We start from the raw sequence: 9,159 nt of genomic DNA on the forward strand, positions 1-9,159 counted from the left end.
TAAGGCGCATAACATTACATTGCGTGTAAGGTAAGTATTGGATAGTGTACGGGTAAAAATTACTATTCTAACTCCAGGGGGTGCAACAGTAGGGTAAGTGTTGGATAGTGTAGGGGTAAAAATTACTATTCTAACTCCAGGGGGTGCAACAGTAGGGTAAGTGTTGGATAGTGTAGGGGTACAAATTACTATTCTAACTCCAGGGGGTGCAACAGTAGGGTAACTGTTGGACAGTGTAGGGGTCTATGTGTTGTAATGGTATGCGTTGTAATGGTATGCGTTGTAATGACTGCGTTGTAATGACATGCGTTTTAGTGGTGTGCGTTGTAGTATCACGCGTTGTAATGGTTGCGTTGTAAATGCATGCGTTGTAATGGATGTTGCGTTGTAAAAGTTTCGTTGTAATGGTAGTGCGTTGTAAAAGTTGCGTTGTAAAGGTTGTTTCCCCTAAAAATTGCATCTTATGTATGTTCTTACTGCCTGTTTTGTAATTCTCTGCTGAGGAGCTCTGCCAGTCTGTCCCCTCGTTTGAAGTAAAATTATAGTCCTTCTTCTATTTTTGTGAAATGTCCCGTTTTTTTGCTTTAAAATTCTGGTCACCCTGTGTCGATGTCACCTGTGCGGGGTGAGATCATCTGTTTGTATCTCTAGGCATGCGTTGACCCCCCCCCCTTAAGACGGTGTTGTCGCCATGCTTTCCAGTAAAGTGAGTCACGTCTGGGCGCCCTTTCCTTGCGCTGACCTTACCTAGAGGTTGTATCACCGTTTATTTTTAAAATGCCCTTCTTAATGGAAAGAACTTTTCATTCTCCTGCTGTCCATTGGAAGAAGTGATATGTATTCACTGGCGCAGTTTGCCCTTTTTTTTCTTCGCTTTTTAACACCTTGACCGTGGCGTCGAAACCGCGCCCTGTGCTGGACATTCCAGAACAGGGCGCGGTCGTGACGGAACCGTTCCGTCATCAGCACAGCTCAGCCGTGACTGATGACGGAACGGTTCCGTCACCAGCATCGAAGGGGTTAGAGTCTGAAAACAGTTGGCATGAATGCGTTTTGCTTTTTCTCGGTGTTCCATAAAACAATTTTGGTGGGGACCTTCCTCTGCTCGAGCTGTGACCTTTAAGGTACAGATGACGTTTCATGTGTGAGTGGGACCTACGGCACTTCCAGGCACCACCTTGATGCAGGGATGTGTGCCGGCATCATGCATTCCGTGTGCTAGCCATGTACATCCGTATTTATAAATTGCGAACTACTCACCCTTACGGGTCTCAAGGCGCTGGGGGCCGTCGTGGAAATTAACAGCCAGATTCATCAAGGGAAATTGCGCTCGCAAAGGGCCAGATTCCGAGAATCTGGCCCTTTGCGAGCTCAATGATTGCATTTGGGATTCATCATCCCAAATGCAAAATTCGCTATTACAGAAATCGCATTTTAGCGAGGAATAGCATTTAAGGAATCTCTATTTGAGATTCCTTAAATGCAATTCATGAAACTTTTAAAATTAGCGAATTCGCAATTTCCGGCCGCTATTTACCGCAAAGTCTGACTTTCTGGTAAATAGCGAAAACTTTGAAAAATGCCCTTTAGTGCATTTTTCTAAGTGGTATGTTACACAAACACAAGTCCTTTGGACATGTGTGTGCGCAACATCAGGCTACATTTCCTTTTCAGAGGTGCTACAGGGTGTCCTTTGGACACCCCTGGCACCCTTGAAATCGCATTCTTATTTGCGATTAGCAAATTGCTAATCGCAAATAAGGATTGACTCCCCATTCATTCCTATGGGCCTTCAGGCCCATAGGAATGAATGGGGAGTTATTCCTTATTTGCGATTAGCAATTTGCTAATCGCAAATAAGGAGGCTGTAGGAATCGCAATTTATTTTGCAATTTCTACATGAATCCCGATTTGAGAGTCCTTAATAGCGATTCCTTAATAATCGCTATTAAGGACTCGCAAATCGGGACCATGATGAATCTGGGGGTAAGTGAGCTATTGCCCAGAGTCACACGGTGCTGAGCTGAGCTGCCGACGGAACCTGGGATCGAACCGTGAGCCCTGTGCTCCGAAGTCAGCTGCTCTGGCCGCTGTGCCACACCCCTCCGCATCCCTGCCCCGCTCCTCTCCTGTCAACTTGTCCACTGTCCACCGGTGTTGTGGCGGTGCTGTCCACCTTGGCCTATTGCCACTGCACTGCCCATCCCAAAACCCTGGTGACGTATTTACTCTGATATTCAGTTTACATTGAACCATATTTCTCTGACAAATGTTGGTAAAATCTCTACCTTGGCGGGCTCACTTGCCAAAATAATTTTCATGAATCCTACATTTTTAACTGTTTTACGCGCTACAACCATGATTTTCCCAAAGCACATCTTCCCTTGTCATGAGTCTTGACTAAATGAGTTACAGCATTTCTCATTGACACTGATTGATAGTTAAAGATACCTTTTCTACTTCACAAAAGTGAGGTTTTGGGACTGAGGGCTAGCAATGTATATCCCCCCCCCCCTAGTGGGCAATCCCCCGGTGCGCCGCAAGGGTGGGGGCCGGTTTTGGGCCCCTGGGGGCCGTTTTTGTTACAGGGCCGTTTATGTAGCATAGCTGCAAAATCGGCCGAAAACCGGCTTCGGCAAAGAACTCAGACCTCCCCCCGGAGGCCGGCGGAGCACTTTGCCGGGGCCGGATTTGGTTCCCAGTCCGGCCCTGCAGATCTACAAGAAAGTGCCGTAGCGTGGCACAGCAAGTCCTTTGGCTGCGCCACGCTGCGGCACTTTCAGAGCACAGGAATGCGACATATTTACAAGAATATGTCACATTCCTGTGCTCTCCCCTGCGCTGGTGCATAAACAGCTGCCAAGCGCCGGTGCAGGTACCTTTGCAACATGGTGCAAGGATGCCTGCGCCATGGGGAGATTGTTTTTGTGCAGGAAGGGGCACCTTTCTGCACACAAACAATCACTAAAGGCTTTTGCCTCTTTCAATGCGTGCTGCATTCTACAGCACGCATTGAAAGAGGAACAAACGAGGAGAAATGTGGAGAAGTGTGGCTCAATGGTTAGAGCGGCAGACCCTGATGCAGAGGTCTAGCCCGGGACCAGGGTTCAATTCCCCGCCTCGGCGGGTCTTGAGCTCAAATATTCCACGGACCTGATAATTCTCGCCTCGGTGCCTATTCCAGTCACGGAGTCCCACTCTGCAACTCTGGGCAATAGCTTGCTTAATCTCCACAACGGCCCCCACAACGCTAAGGATGCCTGGCCTCCACCTTGGAGGTGCCCAGGAGTGGACACCTCACAGGGAAAGCCAGGATGGGTTCCACAGCGGTATTCGTACAAGCGCCTTGAGACCCTTGCGGGTGAGTAGTGCGCTATACAAGTATCAATTTACATTTACAGAAATGAAAACATTTCTCCTCATTGCGCCTCGCTACGCCACCTCTAGGGGGGCATAGCATGCAGATGCATCTCCAGATTTACGATTTCTCGTAAATCTGGAGATGTGTCTTGTTCCATGGGTGTTGCATGGGAACACCCATGGAACGCCCCTTCAGTGCAAAGTGCTGCGTGTGAAGGGGCCGTATTTTCAAGGAGAGGAAAAGCCACACAGGTTGGCTTTTCCTGTCCTTGTAAATATGGAGGAGCCCCCTGCTTCACCAGTACGTCACGAAAAGTGACGTACTGGTGGCGCAGGAGGCTTGTAAATCTGCCCCTTCTTGTACAAGGAGAGGAGTGGCTGTAACCCCACCCTGTTCGGTTGGAATGTGTAAACTTGTGTGAATGAATGAAGTGTTGCACTCCTGTTGTATGCTCAAAAAAATCGTCCGCTGGATCCCCACCGAAACAAGAAAGACGGTCACCCAAGCACTTGTCACAAGCCGACTGGACTACGGAAACACCCTTTACGCCGGAACAACAGCCAAATTACAGAAAAAACTCCAACGCATTCAGAACGCCTCAGCCAGACTTATCCTAGACCTCCTCCGCCAAGCTCACATATCCGGTCACCTGAGAGACCTCCACTAGCACCCCGTCAACAAGAGAATAACGTTCCGGCTACTCACCCACGCACACAAAGCCCTCTACGACCTAGGACCCAAATACCTCAACACGCGCCTGACCTTCTACACCCCCACCCGCCAACTACGATCGTCCAATCAAGCCCTCGCCGCGATTCCACGCATCCAAAGATCCACCATGGGAGGAAGATCCTTCTCCTACTTAGCGGCCAAGACCTGGAACTCTCTCCCCACCCACCTCCGCCTTACACAGAACCACCTCTCCTTCAGAAAACAACTCAAAACTTGGATATTCGATAAGTAACGCTTCTCCCCCCCCTCCCTCAAGCGCCTTGAGACCCTCTGGGTGAGTAGTGCGCTATACAAATTCTAACTTGACTTGACTTGACTTGACTGTTTGTGAGGTGCCAGCACTTGGAAGGCACACAACGGAGTAATTCTTTAAACAACACATTTACTACTTTACTAAGGATGAAGAGAACAATCACAGACCCCAGTCCCTCCCTTTGAGCTGCACGGTGGCCATCTTTACAGTTGTTTGAGGAAAGCACCTTTTCTCGCAGGTGTAAGTGGCACAGCACCAGCTGACACCTGTCTCTGTGTTCCTAAGGATGAGCGCACAGATAGCTGTGTACTGAGTGCGTGTACTTTTAGAGAGACAGTCAATGCCTCATAAGGGAGGGTTTTATGAGGTAGTTGTTCTCTTGTAAGTTTAATTAAACAAAGTCATTTATTGTAAATTGTGAAACTGCTTGTTTTTAGAACTGCTGTTGGCAGCAGGGTTCACTATATTGATGTTCGTTAGTACTTATAGAATAGTTACGGATGGAGCCAGATTACATATGTTTAACCCCTTGAGGGCGGCCGCGATTCTGCACCTGTGCGGCGCTTTTAATGAGGGGGCCCCCAGCCGTCATCAGCACACACCCACCATAGTGCATGACGGCCGGCGGCCGTCATCAGCATGGAAGGGGTTAAATTACTTTTTGTATGCATCAAGGCCAAGGGTTTCATTTTAAGCAATGCTTTTGGGAAGGTAACTTATAATGAATCCGAAACACAAAGGGGGTGTCATAAATATTGTTATAAGGCCACAATATACACATTTATGTTTGTGCTTATCAGCATAAATATATAATGTGTACGCATGGTAATCTGCATTTCGATTGTTATAAATTCACAACACAATAATCCAGAGTGTCACAAATCTATCACACACAGTATACAAAATTCACGTTACCGTGCCGTACAAACATCCTTCGTTAGGGGTTGGATTGCCTATAATGTGTACTGAGTTCATCCAGGGGCGGCCTTAGGCATGTGCAAGCTGTGCACCTGCACAGGGCCACCAACCCCCAGGGGCCACCACGCCAATATATATCCTTAATATAATAATCCTCTGAGGATGGATACATATTTGCGTGGCGGCCCCTGGCAGGGATTTGGCGGCCTCCGGCTCTGTTCCACTTCCAAACACCCGAACCCACCCTCTTCACTGGCCTCTGCGCACCGCCCCGCCCGGACCCCCTCTTCTGGGGCCCCCTACCTACTCTCCCTGCCCAGGGCCACCATGAGCCTAGAGCCGCCCCTGGTTCATCAGTGCCAAAAGAGGGGTACTAAATGTTTTAACCCTCCCAATGAGTCCCTGAGAAGTACCGGATTTTCTGGCGTATAAGGCGACTGGGCGTATAAGACGATCCCCTACTTTTCCATTAAAATATAGGGTTTGGGCTATATTCACTTGCTCATAAAATGACCCCGGCGTATAAGACGACCCCTGACTTTTGAAAAGATTTTCAAGGGTTAAAAAGTTGTCTTATACGCCAGAAAATACGGTATGTCCATATTGGGTGGAATGCTTAAGGACATATTAACAGCATTGTTGTCCCGTTCAAGGCCCGCAGGCTGCACTGTTCCTGGCCACAGCATGGCCGTTCACCAGCGGCACGTGAAGTATTAGTAAATATTGTAGCATCCAGACGCGCAACGCCCATAGGGCTCAAAGGGCTTCAGACAACCCGTTGTGTGTGTCAGCCCGGTCTGAGACAGCTTCCCGGACACACATACAGTTCTTAAGCTGCTGTGTTCCAGCTGGTCGGGCATCTTATCGTATCCCTACCCGAGTACTTCACAGGTCTTTAAAAGACCATTCACTTGATAACGAGGCTTTGTTGTTTTTTCACTTGTTCCTTGAGCCTCTGTATCTCCACTCTGCCTATTCCTTAAAGTTGCAAATTACTTTTGCTGCCACAGTGTGAGAATGCACTTCCTGAAAAGTAACCTTAGGATTTGATTTGTTGCAGTTTCATACAGCTCGAACTCCACTTGAAGGTATTGAGGCACCTTGCATGAGCACCAGTTACATTATTCAAGGACACATTGATGGAAGTATTAGCCCCCATCCCCCTCGAAATTCGGCTCTTGTTGGCCCCTGCACCCAGGATAATGTGCTGCATGGCTAAATACTTAAAAGGTCCCAAAGGCGAGACCTATTGGCTATTCCAATGCTTGTTTTTTAAGTCTGCTTAAAATAAATTGGCAAGAAGGAGAAACGTCACAGTAACTCTGTTCTAGCTAAAGACCCCTGTTGCAGCGACCATTGTGTGTGCAGCAGTTCTGAGGGGATCATAAAAGATAACTCTGGTGGTTGATACAGTTCAGGGGGAGTGCTGCTTTTGTCCAGTCACAGTTTTGACTCAAAAAGTAGCGTAGAGGGGTAATGTACCTGCTGCAAAGCACATTGTGTAACAGGCAGACCACAGATTTGTATTTTATGTAGCTAGGCGAGCGGGCTACTGCTTTAGACACTCAGACCATTTTGGTACTTCCAATTCAAAAACTGCAATCCTTCTAATACAGCGAAGTGATCTGTCTACCGGCATCAAGGAGCTGCATGCAAACTACAAGCCAAGAGTTCAGTGGCGGCTCCTCCTCAATGGCGGAGGAGTGTCGCCCCACTACCTGGCTCAGAGCCAGCAAATGAAAAATACAATGATCTTGCATCAGTTTATTTCATTTGCCGTCTCTGAGCCAGCGCTGTAGGGAGGGGCGGGGCCAAGGCATGGGAGGGGGGGGAGGAGGAGTGCTACGTGCACTCCACTCCCTAAGTGCTCATTTGTGTTTGGCCGGCCATATCAGGCCGACCAAAACAAACATGCGCACTTAAGTTTTCTCCAGCCCGTAGAAACCCCACAGACTCCCTGTCCTGAGCGGAGCGTCTTTCTGGCTGGCTCAGGCCGATCCCTGCGCGGCTCTGCAGCACAAGGGTTGGATGGGAGTCTGTTCCAGGGGCTGGTGGGACCAGGCAGTGTGATGCGACACTGGAGGCGGCCGGCAGCTAAAGGTAAGTTGTTTTGGAAAAATATAGTATTTATAAACCCTCCCCCTTGCGTGACCCCTCCCGTGTTCCCTCCACCCGCCCCACCACCCTTTCTTTGTGTCGGCCGCCACTTCATGGGTTTAGATCCTTATTGTTTTTTCCTCAATGTGTTGTTATTCTACGATTGCATAGAAGGGATGTATGTCAGTACAACGCAATCTTTTAGATCGCGGTACTGTACAACACGGTGTTCACAACGCAAGTCATTACAACGACTTGCGTTAATGGCTGCGTGGTAAAGGTCGTGCGGTGTAAACACCGCGTTGTAAACGATGGTTCCCCATAGAAGGGTTCCTTTGGGAAGTAATAGAGTATGTTATAGTGCAGATGACCACACTCGCTGTGTTAGGTTTTATACCCTGACTTTGTGTTCCTCCACTCAGCCTTTACTCCTCAGGGGAGTGTCTCAGAGATGGAACTCCTTGAGCCATCATCAACCCATTGTGTCCTTGCCCTCAGAGGCCCCCTCTCTGGTAGATGGGGCCTTTTGAGTCCTTCAGCCCTCTTGACCCTCCCTCAACCCGCAGTGACCCCGCTCACCTGTAGATGGGTCCTGTAGAGTCCTCCAGCCCTCTTGACCCTCCCTCACCCCGCAGTGACTCCGCTCACCTGTAGATGGGTCCATGCGTCTGGAAGTTTCTCTCCATCACCTGGTGGAAGTTCTGCAGGCCGTTGCTCCTCCAGAGGCGGTAGAAGTTGAGCCAGGCGTTCCTGCCGGTGTTGGGGATGGACTCGTAGGGTTGGACCGTGGGGATGGACTGGGCGCTCAGGACTCCCGCCACGGCGGCCATCTTGGGAGTTGTGGACAGACACCTGGTCCCCGGTGGACACCCTTCTCTGCCTGTGCTGAGGATGGACCGGTGATGCTGGGCCCTGGGAATGGGCTGGGCCGCTACCATGGCCGCCATCGTGGGAGCTGTGGACAGACACCTGGAGGGGCACCTGGCCCCAGGTGGACAGACCTCTCTGCCTGTGCTGAGGATGGACTGGTGATGCTGGGCCCTCCTGATTGGCTGGGTGGCTACCATGGCTGCCATCTTGGGCGCTGTCGACAGACACCTGGAATGGCATCTGGCCCCAGGTGGACAGGCCTCTCTGCCTGTGCTGAGGATGGACTGGTGATGCTGGGCCCTCTGGATTGGCTGGGGGGGCACCATGGCCGCCATCTTGGGCGCTGTGGACAGACACCTGGAGGGGCACCTGGCCTTTACTGGACAGAGGGCAAGCTTCCTCCAGAGCGGGTAGAAGGCCATCTCGTGCATCGCAGCGCTTCCTGGAGGTGAGTGGGGGGCAACACTGGTCGGAAAACTCAGCGCCTCCTGAGCTCTCGGATGTGCTGAAGCGCTCTCTGGTGTTTCCACTAATAGTGCAAAGCACTTCTTTTCACAAGTTCCTCCTTCCTTCCTTGTTCTTCCCCTCTCTCCTTTCTTCCTCTCCAGTCCTCAGCCTCCTCCGTCTCTCATGTACCCCCTCTCCTCTCTCCTCCCTCTCCACTCCGCTCTCTTCTCCTCTTCCAGCCCACACCCTGCCCTTCAGACATCAGCTTTATAGGCCGCCTCTCCCCCCTGCCCACCCTTCCCCCCGGGCTGCCCCCTTTCCAGGGGCAGACAGGGCCGGGCTATTCTTGCCCAATGCCAGGGAAATGCCAAGGACCCCTCATCTTTCATCTCAGGGTCTCTCTGGCTGGGGGTGGGGGGGTCTGACGGGTGCCCTCGCGCTCCGGGGGGGCTGCCCAGGGATGCACGTCTGGGGCCCTCCA

At 50.5% G+C, this 9,159-nt stretch overlaps 1 protein-coding gene across 1 annotated transcript in view; it reads right to left on the reverse strand.

Moving 5' to 3' along the window:
• The window catches only part of LOC144826961 (cytochrome P450 11B, mitochondrial-like), a 125,390-nt gene extending 116,619 nt beyond the window's left edge, over window positions 1–8,771 (reverse strand). The window contains exons 1-2 of the mRNA XM_078685424.1: window positions 8,426–8,771; window positions 8,010–8,284 (exon numbers count right to left, since the gene is read on the reverse strand). Coding sequence (XP_078541550.1) covers window positions 8,010–8,284; window positions 8,426–8,662 — 512 coding nt within the window. The 5' untranslated portion in view covers window positions 8,663–8,771. The remainder of the gene's footprint in view (window positions 1–8,009; window positions 8,285–8,425) is intronic.
• Window positions 8,772–9,159: the final 388 nt, after the last annotated feature.

The sequence above is a fragment of the Lissotriton helveticus genome, chromosome 4_1, assembly GCF_964261635.1.
Source record: "Lissotriton helveticus chromosome 4_1, aLisHel1.1, whole genome shotgun sequence".
In the NCBI taxonomy this organism is placed as follows: domain Eukaryota; kingdom Metazoa; phylum Chordata; class Amphibia; order Caudata; family Salamandridae; genus Lissotriton; species Lissotriton helveticus.